The sequence below is a fragment of the Cyanistes caeruleus genome, chromosome 3, assembly GCF_971803275.1.
Source record: "Cyanistes caeruleus chromosome 3, bCyaCae1.hap1.1, whole genome shotgun sequence".
In the NCBI taxonomy this organism is placed as follows: Eukaryota; Metazoa; Chordata; class Aves; order Passeriformes; family Paridae; genus Cyanistes; species Cyanistes caeruleus.
This window is the reverse complement of record NC_141703.1, coordinates 4,747,103-4,762,251: the sequence shown is the minus strand read 5'-3', so window position 1 is coordinate 4,762,251 and position 15,149 is coordinate 4,747,103. Positions and strand designations below refer to the sequence as shown.

Sequence of the window (15,149 nt, the reverse complement as noted above, 5' to 3'; positions counted from 1 at the left end):
GCTGGTTGTTTCATTCCTTGGCTCACCATAAACCAGCAAAAACAGCTCGACAGGAGGCAGTGACCAGGCTTGGGGGTTGCACCAGCCAGAAATGCTGTTTGTCAAATAAATGTATTTTTTCACTGCTAAGCTGGTTTTGTTGCCAGAAGAAATGTGAAGCAGTTTGAAATCCCTTGTTTTAGAAGTCCTTTTGTTCACTGGGACGAAAACCTGGTGGGGAGAGAGGCTTCTAGTTAGGAGCACAGAGTAGCTTTGCCAGAGGGGATATACCTTGGAATGACGTGGCATTTGTCATGTCTTCCCCAAACAAAAGGTTTAACAACCCTCTACTTTACACTTTCTGGGGTGTCTGAGTTGCAGTTGTAAGTTTGGAGCTCAGATGTAAAAGGCCCCACAGCAATATAACCCCTGTGTGATGATCTCTCCTGAAGCTGTGTCAGCAGCTGACCAGGCAGGGCAGTTTGACAGCTATTTTTTTCACAGTGAAGCACTGTATAAGCATTTGGAATCCTGTTAAGTTTGCTTATTTTAGAAAGCCTCAAATTATCCTTGTCTGAAAATTGTTTCTTAGGAACCACTCAGTTCTGGGTAATTTACAGCCACTTAAACTAAAAGTTAATTTAGCTAAGCTGACAGTGAATTAGTTGGCCAGTGTGTGTTGTGCAGGCAGCTGACTTGTCTGGAAGGGCAGCAGGAGGTACCTGGGAGCTCTCTGTCCTGCCCTGTGGGTAAGAAGTGTGTGTGGCCAGGCAGATCTGGGCTCCCAGGACATGCTGGTGCCCTGCTGAGCCCTGTGCCAGTTCTGCTGCTGGTTCTGGGTTTGTGCCTCCTGTCACTGGAAGCACCACAATTCCCAAGCTGTTCATAACAGCCCAGTTCCTGGGGAAGGCAGTGATGTGGTTTTCTTTAGCTGCTATGTGTTGCAGCACTTTATCTGAAGAATAATGCTATCTTCAAGCAGAATATTTACTGTGGGTGTAAGGCATTTATTTTCTTTGAGAGAGAATTTATACAATTGTCCTCTGATGGTACTGATCACAGTGTGTGTTATCTCACCTACGCAGGTGCTAGCTATCAACTCGGTGTTCAATTATTCATGTTCTTTCAAGCAATATAAATAAACACCTGCCCCTCTACCTATGTATTTTGCATTTTGGATTTTGTATCTGGTTTTCTCTTGAAAGAGGGAGGAAACTATCTTACAGAAGTGTTTTCCACCAACCTCTTCTTTCTGGTTCCTTGCAGGGTGCGAGGACTGTGGGCAGTACCATGATTCAGAGTGTCCTGAGCTGGGCCCAGTGGTGACAGTCAAAGACTCCTTTGTATTGAGCAGGGCAAGGTAAGAAATGTTTGTGTTAATCCTGACTAACCCAACGCCCATGCTAGTCCTTTAAAGCATATTTGCTGTTCAGTGGATGTCACACTGAAAGCTGGAAACTGAAGTCCCAGAGGATGACAGAAATCTATGGAAAGCACATGGCCTTGATTAAATAGAAAAATTGATGCACACACTTAAGTGCTGCGCTGAATTGAAGCCAAAAAAAATAACTTGCTGCTCATCAGGACTAGTTTTCTTTGCTGAGGTTTCTGGCAAGAAGTCAGGTGGTACCAGATGGGGTGATGACTTCTGTCGTGGTTGAGTACCTGCCAATTTTATCCCCCTTAGATACATCGGATTCATTTCAGAGAAGTGTGTGAGGATTTCTCATTCATGTGTATGAACTCTGTCATTCCTCCACTTAGAGGCAAAACAAGTTGTTCTCATTATTGTGGGTCTTTGTAAACGATTAGGGGTAATAGTTCTGTCAGCAAATCTGTGACAGTGCAGCAGAAACACTCATGTTTGCCAAAAGAAACAAATAGATTCAATCTAGTTGGGAGAAAACAACACTGACTAATGATTTTTACAGGGAAAGACAATCAGGCACTGTCAGCAAAATTCATATTAAGGTGTAGAATGTAAGGCTAAGGAAAAGAACCAACCATTGTGTAGTACAGATCCAAAAAGAGAAGTGTTCAGATGCCTTCATATGTTACATAATGTGTGCAGGCCTTCTATATTTCTTCTTGGGAAGTCACAGGCACGTGGGCAGCAAGTCTGGCACATCCTGGCTGTGTAGGCCATGCTGTGTATTCCCAGCATCATTTTGTAACAAATGCTGATGTGCTGGATCTGCCACGTGGGTGCCACAGCCCCTTGGCCAGGGCAGGGTGCTCTTGGTGTCCCATGAGTACAGTGGCTGCACCTGTGTAGGAGTGTCCCTGCTTCCCTTTCTGGGCCTTCCCAGAAAAGGAATTTCCCTGCAGTTCCACTGCCTTCCTGTGCCTGGACACCTGCCCTGGATGATCCCCTCCAGCAGCTGTTAATGGTTAACAGCTCTGACACTACAGGTGTTTGAGGGTAATTTAAAAATTTAAAAATAATTATTAAAGCTGGTGAGGGAGGTGCTTTTACTGTAAATAAAAAATGGGCAGTACAGTAAGTCTCTAGTTTGTACTGCACACATTTAATGACAAACTACTATTTCCTACCTTTTTTCTATTTTTTTAACTTACACTTTAAGGTCCAGATGTTCCAGCTGGGAATGTTTGCAAATATGGTGCATGCACTGGTTTTCAGTCTCCTTTTAATATGCAAATGCTAAGTTTTCCCTAGTGGAAGTGTGGGCTGCTGGACCATAGACTTTAAAGCAGAGCTTAAAATTGACTTCTTTACAGATAAATGTATTTATTCTCCTGAAGAGTTTTCAGCTGAAATCAGGTAAGAAAAGAAAAGAAGAAATTTAGTTGCAGCCTTTATAATGTGGGGAACAGTAGCTGAAAGTGAGTTATCTGAGGCTGAGGGCAAGTTTAACCACAAGCTGGATATGAATCTTTTAAAAACAGTCTGCTTGCTTAACCATGTTTGTTGTTCCCTCTGTCTTACTGAAAAGATAAAATGGATGCTTTATAGTTAGAAGTGTTGGGAAACATCTCCTGAACTTCTCTAATGCTGCTTATTATATATTTCAAACAATAAAGTATTTTTATTTTGCTATCACTGTGATTGCCAGTTTTTTGTATTTCTCTTTATCTAGGCAGTAAAGCAGTTCTGCCACTGTCAACCTCTACAGGATAGTCAGTAGCCTGTCTGACTATTTTTATATTTATATTTATTTATTTTTAAAATATTTTATAATATAATATAATATATAATATAATATATTATATTTATTTTTAAAATATTTTATATTTTTCATCTATTAGCACAGACCTAAAAAACCAGAATTGCATTTGGTCTGTAAAACCAATACGGTGGGGTCAGTCATGTAAATTTTTGGGAAGATGTTCTCTGTGTATTGTATTTAGTAACAGTATTTACTACATGTGGTTCTTCTTCATGAAACTTGTTTGGGAAAAGAGAGAGGCTGGGAGCACAGAAACACTTGTGTTTAATGCTGACTTCTTTCTTCCATGGGCTCCTGCAGTGCATAATGATTACTGGACGAGGTGGTGTTCAGCCAAAGGTTGAACTTGATGGTCTTGGAAGTCTTTTCCAACCTAATTAGTTCTGTGATTTGTTTATTTTTTCTCAATTCTCTCTTAAAATTTTTAGATCATCTCTGCCTTCTAATTTGGAGATAAGACAACTGGAGGATGGGACTGAGGGTGTGTTTGCTCTGACTCAGCTGGTGAAACGTACCCAATTTGGCCCCTTTGAATCCAAGAGAGTTCTCAAGCTGGAGAAAGAATCAATTTTTCCCCTGAAGGTAAAACACAGAATTTGTAAAGCAATAAATAGGAAGGAGTCAGTTTTCCCTGGGATGAATTAGTGCTGTCTAACACTATGGAAACAAAGATACGTGAAGGGGGATTATTTGGAATATCTTTTAGGTGTGCCCTGTAAGAGATGAGCTAAACAAACATTCTCTGGGCAAGGAACAGCAGAACCAAACTAGAAGCTCAGTTATTTTAATGAGTCTCTTCAATTTGATTGAATTTCCCTAATGAGCCATATATGCATTAGGTTTATGGAACATGCAGAATAAGTGGGTTTTTTTCCCTGTCTTGCAGTTGTTTTATTCCTCTCTTGACAAGTTTTGGTAGGAGAAATGCCACATTAAGAATGGAATACAGTCTTTGTTTCCACTAATACCTAACTCAGAAGTAAAGTTTTAGAAATGTGCTTTTGGCTGATGGCTGTTTGGATACCCTTCCACTTATGTATGCACTAATTTTTTGGGAAAAAAATAGTGGCTACAGCAAGAATTCTTGGGATGATTTTGTTCAGTTTGTTCCCATCTTGCTTTTGGTTGTCTGTCTCATCTGAAGGTGTGACTAAGTGAAGGATGCAAGACTTGAGGCTTGCTTCGTCCCTGATGTCCATTGAAAAGAAACCACTGAAAAAGAAAAAAATAATTTTTTTTTCCCTTAACTTTGTATCACTTCTCAGGGATTTTATTCTGTGCACATTTTGCTTGGCAGGTGTTCCAGAAGGAAGGGCCCCTGGTGTATTTTGACACCACAAACGAAGATGACTGCAATTGGATGATGATGGTGCGCCCAGCCACCGAGTATGAGCATCAAAACTTAACTGCCTTCCAGCATGACAATGACATTTACTTCACCACCTGCCAGGACATCCCCCCAGGAACTGAGCTGCGAGTGTGGTATGCAGCTTTTTACGCCAAAAAAATGGAAAAGCCAGTGCTGAAGCAGGTCACTAGTGTTGCCAATGGTATGTGTGGGGGCCTTTCTTCCTTCCTAAGGGCCCAGTGCTGGCAGGGACTGGCAGTCCCTGGCTGTTGGAGTTGACAGTGCTGTTTGTCCAGTAGGCTCTTACCCTGCAGAGTCAGGCCAGCCTGCACATGTGGGTGCCCTGTGAGAAGAAAGTGTAGATTCTTCACCATGATACAGCCAGGTTTTTTAAAACAGGTGGCCTAGTTAGTGATTCAGCCTCTGCAGAGTGGACAAACCTGATACATAGTCCTTAACTAAAGGTTTGGTGGCTGTATCAAAAGCATTTCTGGGTAGAACAGCAAAGGAGCTCAATTATCAGAGAAATCTGTGTGCAGATTTGCTAAAAAAGCTGTTCTTCAGTTGCAGTGAAAATGGTTTGGTTTTGCACAGAACTGTTACACAGTTTTAAAATGCCAGATTTGTCTTAAGCAGCTTCACATGGGACCCACTAGAGTAAGATCCACACGGCTGTGCTTTGGAAAGAACAGAATCAGATCTTTTAGAATCTGAATTAGAATTGCCACAAGTTCCAGTGTTTTTCCCTTTGTATTCTCCTACTTTTCCATTTCTACAGCTGAAAGGCAAGATCCTTTAGCATTGCAAGGGCGTTTTCTTCCTGCTCTTGATCTGGGAGACTCCCTGGATGTTACAACTGCTCTGCTGGGTGTAATTTGTGGTTACAAATTTGGGGAGAGGCCATTACCACCAGTGTCAGCTTTATGGCTGCCCTTTATCATAAGCAGAGTGCTACAGCTGAATCAATGCAGTTGCCATGTTTCTGAACTCTGAAATGTTTCCAGTTGGTATTAACGGAGAGGTTTCATCTTTTCCCACTTCAGTTTAACCTGTTCATGTATTTTTATGGGGTTATAGGTATTTAAAAATACTGTTGAAGTATGCCCTGCTCTCTCTGTTCAGCACTTCACAGAATATTAAAGGCACAGTGGGTGAAATTCAAGTATAAGAATGCCCTGGTTGAAATTTTACATGGAGATGTTATTTGCAGGCCTGTTACAGAATAAAACATTCTGACTGTGGTTACTGCCCTCAGCACAGAGCAAGAGTCAAAGGGTCTGGGCAGTAAAGAAGATGAACTCTTTTTCCTCTTCACAGATACGTCCTTGGTAGCGATGGAATCTGATAAAGAAGGGGATAATAACCTCTCTCCAAAACCTTCATCTGCTGTCTTGCCCCATAAAAAAACCAAGAGATCCAGCATACTAGCAGCTGATCCAGCAGGTATGCAAAACTACAGTGCTCTTAAAAGAGATGGAGGACAGATACAAGTCTGCAGAGATGTTAGGTGTAACACTCCTACACATGTATTATGGATGTATAACTTCTGGCAAATACTAATTTGGAGAGGATTTGAAAGCTTGAATTTTTCTTGGCCACAATGCTTAAAGTGGATACACAGGTTAAAAAGTGACAGAGGGGCCAATAAGCTTTTAAGCAGATTATTTTCATGAAAACCACAAGTGCTCCTGACTTTGGAGGTTGTTAGTGTTGGGGTGGGGGCAGTCCCCAAGAAAATCTTCATTCTGCCTATTCAAAGTGTAGTAATTCAAATGATCAAGCCAAGTCTTAGAAGAAAACCTTTCAAATATTTGGAAATGACAAGAACACTAGCCATCCCCAAATTACAATAATACCACAGTATGTGCCACTATTAGAGTTCAGACTGTTTAAATTACAGAAACTCAAATTTAAATAAACTTACAAGCAGTATATATCCTCTTGGCAAAGAACAAATGGCTGAGGAAATACCTGGTAGTGTCATAAGAACTCTGTCCCAAGGATTCATTACAAAGCAGTGCCCCCCCCTTCCCAGTCTCTGTTAAATGAAGCAGTGAAATTAAGAACCCACTTAACACAGATTTCAAAAAGTACACTCAGAGTACACAAGATCAAAGGAAAACCATTCTAGGTCTGCCCTTTGAGAGGTTATTTTCCTAAATATGCTTATTAATAGTAAAAGTAGCCAGGAGGAAAGGAGGGGAGTTGTTGCAGACGTGTACAGAGCAATTGATCAGAAGATCCATTTGTCATCTTAGGTTCTGTCACAGCTAACCTGTGAAGGTGTCTGGGGAATTGTCTTCCAGTTTGGCAATATTGGTTTTTCCAGAGGTAAAATGATGAGCTGGAGCAGCCCCATATACTTCCTTCACCCTACTGCCTTAAAGTCCAGCTTCAGTAGAAACAAAATGCTGCCTCTTATATTTTCGGAACCCTGAGGTGTTCCCACTGATGTAGTCTTTTGGTGTTTCCAAAACAAAGTTTTCTTCTTTGGATTCTGTTTGCCTCAAGTCATACCAAGCAGTTGCCAGCTGTCAGATCTGTGGTTCCAGGTCAGCCAGGTTGCCCTGCAGCTGCCCTGGGAGCCCGAGGAGGTGGGAACTTAAAAAGGACCTGACTCTTCCTGACAAACCAGGAGCAAGGGAAGTGCTGAGTCAGGCACAATTAGCTTACACAGAATCTTGGTTTGCTGCTTTTGTCCTTCTGGACAGAGCCCTCAAGAAGTTCTTTATGTAGCCTGTGAAGAAGGAATTTTTGTTGCTGTATTGCCAAGTCATTTCTTATTAATTTACTTATTGTAGCATGGATGAGATCACACCTTTGTAGTGCAGAGTATTGAATGTATCTTGTAGCAGGGAACAGCCTCTGCCTCAGAGAATCCTTTATTTAAGAGCCAGCACTGAAAAGAAGGAAGAACTTTACTGTTCAGATGTAGTCCTCAGGCAGAGAGAGATGAGCTGACATGTAACAACCATCCAGGAAATCTGTGGCAGAAACTGAGGCACAATGTGAATTCCCTGTGCTGCCATTCTTACCCAGACTTCAGTGTCATCCTCCTCCTCTGCAGGAGGAGCCTTTTACACTGTGGGATATTCAGCTTTTTCTGTGCCAAAAAAATCTCTGAATCCATCCAAGTTTATCAGATCCTCATGACAATTCAAATAGATCATCTAGGGACTGAAATACAAAGGACTATGAACAGAGTAACTCTATTTTTTTTTTTTATTCCAGTTTCATTTTTGCCCTAATTTCTTCATTTTCTTTATCTTTCTTGAGTTGATGTGTTAATTAAAGTATTAGTATGGTGATTTCCTAGCACATCTAATTAATGAAACTGCTCAAACCTGGGTTTTCATTGTTGTCACCCTTACTTCCATTAATCTAAATGTTCTTACTCTGCAATGCCCTTCACAGAGAGCATGGAGGTTTTTCCTGCCTCTGTCCTCAGCTAACCCAGAAGAAGACTGGTAGCTCTGGTTTTAAAGGTGCTAAAAATTGCTTTATGCATGCCTTTTATGAACACAGCTCTTTAGAACGTGATAAAGGAACCCTCAGGACTTTACAGGGGCACTGATACTCTCTCCTGACATCATTTATATCTTCTGATAGTTCAGCTCTTCATGTTGGAGAATCCTGTAATGGTCCCAGCTGCCCCCAGGGGCTTCTTGCTGCTTAAATTGTACCCTGTGATACTCAGGGAGGTACTGCAAGATAAACAAAGCTACAGGGCTTTACCACCTTCCCATTTTCAAAGCTTTTCAGTATTTCTTGTTGTGATTTAGTGAACACTCCAGAAGGCAGTGGAACAGCAGAAGCAAAGCCCAACCAGTGGACGTGTAAAGTGTGTTCATCTGCTTTCCAAGAGCCCCAGCTGCTGACAGGTAGGAAGTGCTAGAAATCCACGTGAGAGCAGTGAGGATCATCAGCAGAATTCTGCTCTTCCACAGCTGTGAAGCCACGCACCATCCATGGTGCAGTAAGATTAAAGTTTTAAATTTCCCATTCCTTTAAGGAAAGGAGTAGTAGGGAAGGTAGAACAGGGATATTTTGGTTGTTTTGACCATGGCAGTGTTCAGGCTCTGGACAAACAATTGTGATGTTGAATCAGAAATAAAACTAGAAGATGATGTGACTGTCAGGAAAATCAAGGATAGGGAGTTGCATGAGCAGTGTAAAGGTCAGTGATGCCAGGTTATACTTGGTGATATTGTCCATCTGGTATTTGTGGCACAGATTTAGTAAGGGCAATGAAGTACATATTTCTTTTCTGCATTTCATTTGCAGCTTTTTTATGCAGTTTTCAGAAGGACTTAAAATTGTTTTGGAGCTTTGGCCATTTGATGAATCAATTTTTGAAAAGGGAACTTAAGTCAGTAAATAACTTGGGCATTTGGAAAAATGTACCCATTATTAGAAACACAAACTTTTTACTGTGATATCAACAAATCTCTTTAAAAATTCAGTTCTTTGGACTCTTGAATAAATTGTAGGCTTTGATTTATGAAGGTATTGTGACTGCTTTTGAAATAATTTGAAGTCTCTGCAAAGTGAAATGGACCTAATAGAAGGGCTTCAGCTAGTTCCATTTGAATATTTTAAGGATAATTTTTTCCTTACTCTCCTGTTTTTCCCTATCCACCCAGAGCACTTGCTGAGTCACCTGGAGCAAGCCAAATGTGCCCCTCCAAGCAGCCAAAATGATGCTGAGAAAGCAGAGAAAGCAGCAGAGGCTGTGCCAGCAGATCAAGCAGTGGCAAGTGATGCAGCCAGTGCCAGCACAGACTCGAGGAGAAAGGCCAGGAGGGGAAGAAAAGCTAAAACAGCAAAAGTAGAAACACCTCTTATCATTGATGAAGAGAAAGATTCTGCAGGTAAAACAGAAATCTAGAAAATGCTAAGCAATAAATCTGCTTATACATCTGTGACGATGCCTTTGCAGAAAGGTCAAAAAAGCAGCAGAGACAAGAGGAAGGTTTTTAGTTAGATCACTACAGCTGCCAATTTACAAGTTTTGTTAGTTATTTCTGAGAGACTTGAAGGCAGCACCCACACTCAGTCACCTGCATTCTTCTGTCCTGGTTTGTACAGAGCCCCAGAGAAACACAGGGTAGTGATTATGAGAATTGCAAGGAGAGGAAGCATCCTTCCTCTCAAGAGGACAAATCTTTCTCTCTCTACCTCAAGTTTAGTTTAGAAAGGGCTTTACCTTCCTTGAAGAGATGTTCTAATAGGAAATTTCATGATGCTTGGTCAACTGACCCTTCAATAATAGCTTGGAAAGGTAAGAAGTTAGAAGAAGGTGAGATGTCCCTGCCCGTGGCAGGGGGTTGGATTAGATTTTTAAGGGTCCCTTCCAACCCACACTGGTCTATGATTATTTGAATGTGTTTGTGGACATTTGATTTGTCCTCTGCCACATCTTATAACAAATTAGAAGTTTTACTTCCAGCTGTCCACATTACTGCTGTATTTATTTCTTTGATGTGTGTGCAGTGGAACGTGTGGCTGATGCTGTCACCGAGGTCCCTCCAGAAGATGTGGCCCTGCCTCCAGCTCCAGATGAGAGGATTATGGATCTGGTTCTAGGAAAGATGCCCAGCACCACAAACAGCATCAGCTCAGTGACAAAGTAAGTGTTCTGGGATGCAGAATTTCCTCTTAGTTGTAGCTTAGATGATGTAGCATGCAACAGTTCTGCTCAACTTCTGGGCCCACAGATGCTCTTTTTATCAGCATAAAATTGTGTGATGCTGCTGCTGTTCAAGAGGTGATTTTGAGTGCCACTTGTACACTGGTAGGATTTTGGAACATAACATAAATGAAAATTTCTTTTTTCATCATGTTACTGCTTTTATTCAGTGTGTTTCCAAAAGCCTCTTGCAGCTGCAAGGTGAAATTTACTCCCATTGAATGTTAGTGATAAGATAGGCAAAGGGATTTTTTTGTTTCAGAATATGTTAATCATTATTATTATTATTCAGTCTTGCTTGTCATCTTAGCTCATGAATGACTTCATGTTGTTCTTGCATGTGATACTCTAGATTTGGAGCAGTAGGAGGGAAACTTGAATATAACAGATCCTCAGGAAGGCTCTTAAGTATCACATGATTAATTCAGATTCTTTTATGTCCTTTTGTCTTGGTAAAATTGGCCTTTTGAATTTTCTTTTTGTATAACAGAGCACTCAATTTTTATGAATTAGCTGGTAATGGTATATATTGAAGTCCCTAGCAGACACAGAGCTGTGAAAAAGGAATTTCAGCAGGTGGTTGTGCTGGGAAATGGCACAGTGCTGCTTGGCACCCTGCTGCCCTCTGCCCAAATACAGCTTTTACGTGGGGGCTGCCAAGCTTCCTAAGCTGAGATAGTGCTGATGTTTTCAGAGCAGAACAGATCCTTTCTGTTCCTCTGAGGGGCCTGCAAAGAGAATCTCTGCTGCTGATTTTTGCCTTGGTAGTTCTGGGTGAGGAAAATTTGGAGTGAGTGACATCCACAGCTTCCAGGGAGTGGCCAGGGGAGCACCCTGGAGCTGGGAAGCTCCATCCAGGCCCCCTCCCTCCTGCCAGGAGCTGAGTTGAACACTCCTCTGGCTTTTGCCAGCTGCTGGAACTCTGTTGCAACCTGTGGGATAGCTTTCAGTCCCTGCCTTTCTCTCTAATCCAGTAGGTTTGCTCATCACCAAAACACCATGTCCCTCAAAAGAAGTTTAATTCTCTCCAGTAGACACGGGATTCGGCGGAAGCTGATAAAGCAGCTGGGGGAGCACAAGAGGGTCTATCAGTGCAGCATCTGCAGTAAGATCTTCCAGAACAGCAGCAACCTCAGCAGGCACATCCGTTCTCATGGTGGGTTGGCTTTTCCCTTGCCTGGGCATTGATTTTATGTCTTGGTTCCACCTTTGAGTTAAACAGCAGGGCTCGTTTTAGGTATTGGGATATTTATAAGAGAGCTGGTTTTGCTTTTTTCTTTCTTTAAGTCTCTCTAGGAAACTATTTTAATATTTCAGACCAAAGCATGAGAAGATAACAGTGCAAAATTGAAGTTAAAACTGTTTAAAATTTTGATCATCTTTTAAATGAGGGCAAGGATGTGATGTTTTTTCCAAAGCTCTTATTGCCTTTAAATATATACATAAATATCACCCCCACCGACACAGGCACATGGGTAATATAGTTGTAATATGGGTAAAATGTCAGGTGAGTGTTTTTCCACCTGTGATCTGCAGTTCCAGGGGTCTGTGTCCTATTCTAATGGTTCAATGAAAAAATCATCAGTGAAAAAGGGTGGGGGAACTAAACCAAAATTGCTGGAAATGGTTAAAATCCTCTGGTTACATCTCCTGAATTACTGAATTTTTCATCACTAGACTGTTTGTTTGCAGTTGCTTGTGCTTTGGTTTCCTCTGCCTTGCCTGGAGTTGGTTATTATCAATCACTGACTACTTCCCTTTCATCTGGATTGATCCCCTCAGGTGACAAACTGTTTAAATGTGAGGAATGTGCAAAGCTGTTCAGCAGGAAGGAGAGCTTGAAGCAGCACGTTTCATACAAACACAGCAGGAACGAAGTGAGTGGAAATGGCTCTTGCAGGGTTTGTGTGGAAAGGCACAGTGAGGTTCCAGGTGTGAGCTGGGCAGCTCCATGTGAGCAGGTATCCCATGTGAGTGAGAAAGGACAGAGAGGGGATGTAACATCTTACTTTAGAATAACTGATGAATTTGAAAAGTGTTTTTGAGCAGGTGCAAACCCCTTTCCTATAGAAAATTGCTCTCAGGCATCAGTTCCAGCAAGACAAGCTGGAGTTAGCTGGACCTGCATGATACAGAGGTGACATCTGACTTGAGCTATGCTGCTAAATAGGGTTGTTCTATTCTTGCTTGCTTGTCCTGTTTAATTTCTCCCCACTTATCATTCCTTTCATGTGTGAACTCTGCCTTTGGATGCTGCTGCCATAGAAATATTAAACACACCTGTAGTGGCACTTTATTAGTGAAAATTTCTGTTGTTACTTGGCACCAGGGTCCTTAACCCTCAGATTGCTGCCATCTCTTCTGGAAGATGAGTCAGGTCACAGCTTGCTTCTCAAACATTGTGTGTCTGTGTTAGACCAGGGGAATACCAGGGAGACTGCTACATCCTCACAGGAGCATAGTCTTTGGGGGTTTTTTATAGCTCAGATGTAGGAATGTGGCAGGATGATACAGCATCAGAATTTTGCACCACCGTGTAGTTAAATGCCCTCTTGAAGGAATAAAGATTAGAAAGGAAACAGAAAACAGAAGAGGTGTGCAAGGTTTAGAATTTCTCTGTCAGATGTGACTTGGCTTTTCCTGTTTGTGACCCTCAGGTGGACAGTGAGTACAGATACAAGTGCACCACGTGTGAAAAGGCCTTTCGGATAGAGAGTGCATTGGAATTCCACAACTGCAGGACAGGTGAGAATGGATAACTCTTCCTCTGGCATCTTCTGCTCCATCCTGGGAAGATGTCCCCAAATCCAGCTCAGCAGAGAAACTACAGAAGGGGAGTAGGGATTTAGGTTTTTGTCATCATCACAAGAAGCAACCTGGTTTTTTTTATAAGAAAAGTGTAACCAATACCTGTAGAGAAACACATCCACTTAGGAATTAGCTTTTTTTTAGTATATCTGTGAACAAAGGAAACACCAGTGAGGGTATTACACAGGTGAGCAGGAGAATCATCTGTCATCATCTCTGTTTAACTTTTTTCTCTGAAACTAAGTTCCACCTCACTCCTCTGAAACAGAGGAACTGGAAACAGGAACAGTATTAGTGGTAATTTGCAGTTTTCTGGGATTACAGTTTTATTCATCTTTCTCCAGCTTTATACTTGCAGTAGTCTCTAAATTTTTTTATCTTAGTATCACTCCAGTCTGTTTTTCTCCCATAGCCATCCCTTGTGGTTACTCATATTATTTATACTGTGATCTTATGCTCAGAAAATGACAGCCTGGTTACCTTTATGGCCCCACAACAATGTTCAGTCCAGGATCACCCAGGTAATTTCCCTCAGAGCACAGGGATGGTTTATATGTTTAAAACCCAGATCCAACAGAAGAGCCACCTGTCTCACAAAAGTATAAAACCTGTTTTCAGCTGTAAAGAGCTGCATGGTTCTCTTGCTTACAGATGACAAGACATTCCAGTGTGAGATGTGTTTCAGATTCTTCTCTACAAACAGCAACCTTTCAAAACACAAGAAAAAGCATGGGGATAAGAAGTTTGCATGTGAGATCTGCAATAAGATGTTCTACAGGAAGGATGTCATGCTGGACCATCAAAGGCGGCACTTGGAAGGTAAATTTACTGCAGATCAACCTAATTATTTCTCCTGAAACATCAGTGGAGGTGGGCAGGTTAAGGAAATGATAGTGTGCTTTAGATTCTTCTAGGTGTGGGCTGGGTTTTTTTTATTCTCAGTTGCCTGACCAAGAGTTTCAAGTTTCAGCAAAATGTGACATTTATGAAAAATAACAGTAGTGGGTCCAGAGCTATTAATAGCCATAAGCTGCATGGCTTATTATGCAGCAGTTTAGACTGGTTGATTTTAATTATATATATTTCTTCCTTTGCATCCTATTCTTCCTTTTTTTAAAATTCATGTGGTAACTTGAAAATCTGAAGGCAGAGAGTTAACTTGCTGTGTACAGCTGAAAGTGACTACAATATAAATACAGTGTCAGAGGCATGTTATCTTTGAAATGCTTGAGAATATATGAAAAAGAGATTATGAGAGTTTACTGTTCAAAATCTCAAACATCTAAGGATTTTACAGGTACTCAAAGACTGGAAAAATTGGTACATTGCTCAACATGTATTAGAATGTGGTTTGTGGCTTAGATGATAAAACCAAAAGTGATTTTTAAAAAAAGCAGCCAGGTTGTCTATTTTGTGTCATGAACCAGGACAAGGGGCTGTATCACACTGGCAGTGTCTCATTTTTAGCTGTCAAAGAAGAGCAGGAGCCCTCTGCTCTCTGTAAGTAGCAGACAAAAAGGTCTGAAATCCTCTCTGAGCATTACAGCTGGTGCTGGATGGTTGCATCTCTCGTTAGAGATCTCCTCTCCTCTCTTTCTTAGTGAGGGTGAATTTCTGGGCCAGATACCAGATTGAAGTGCCAAGGCCTATGAGATCTGCCTGTTAACTGGTGCTGACAAAAATGCTTTTGACAAGTGTTTTCAGACACTTTACTGTTGTACAGATACTGTACAGTTGTTGGTAACCAGTAAGCCATAACCCATCACTTTGGCAGACTGCTTCTATATTCTTAAAACACACTTTTAATTTAGAAATCACCCTTCTGTTAGCAATTAAACCCTGCATTGAGGCCCTTCCCAGTTGGGGACACCATAAACTATCAAAGACAGTGAAAAAAGGAATTAAGTTTTAGAGGGGGAAGAGAAAATAAGAAGATGCTTTAATAAGCTAAAATATTTTTCTGTTAAAACTATAGAGATGAACAGTAGTGTTCTGAAAAAAAACTCCTTTAATTCATAACAGAGTATATTGAAAAGAATGGAGTGTTTCAAAGTGTAGATTTTGAGCAAATAGTGAAGTAGTTGTGATCCTGTGAGATGCAGGAACAGGGGGGGAAAAGTAATAGTTAAAGATTTGT

The 15,149-nt window shown here is 41.3% G+C and overlaps 1 protein-coding gene across 18 annotated transcripts in view; it reads left to right on the top strand.

Annotated features, from left to right (window-relative positions):
* PRDM15 (PR/SET domain 15) overlaps positions 1-15,149 on the top strand; it is a 32,653-nt gene that overhangs the window by 5,893 nt on the left and 11,611 nt on the right. For 5 of the 18 annotated variants that reach the window (XM_086879529.1, XM_086879527.1, XM_086879531.1 and 2 more), the window contains exons 3-13: positions 1,246-1,339; positions 3,596-3,749; positions 4,465-4,717; positions 5,833-5,958; positions 8,298-8,396; positions 9,159-9,386; positions 10,009-10,144; positions 11,179-11,360; positions 11,987-12,081; positions 12,862-12,949; positions 13,664-13,831. In XM_086879529.1, coding sequence (XP_086735655.1) covers positions 1,246-1,339; positions 3,596-3,749; positions 4,465-4,717; positions 5,833-5,958; positions 8,298-8,396; positions 9,159-9,386; positions 10,009-10,144; positions 11,179-11,360; positions 11,987-12,081; positions 12,862-12,949; positions 13,664-13,831 — 1,623 coding nt within the window. The remainder of the gene's footprint in view (positions 1-1,245; positions 1,340-3,595; positions 3,750-4,464; positions 4,718-5,832; positions 5,959-8,297; positions 8,397-9,158; positions 9,387-10,008; positions 10,145-11,178; positions 11,361-11,986; positions 12,082-12,861; positions 12,950-13,663; positions 13,832-15,149) is intronic. The other 13 variants (XM_086879537.1, XM_086879538.1, XM_086879536.1 and 10 more) reach the window with 6 other exon arrangements.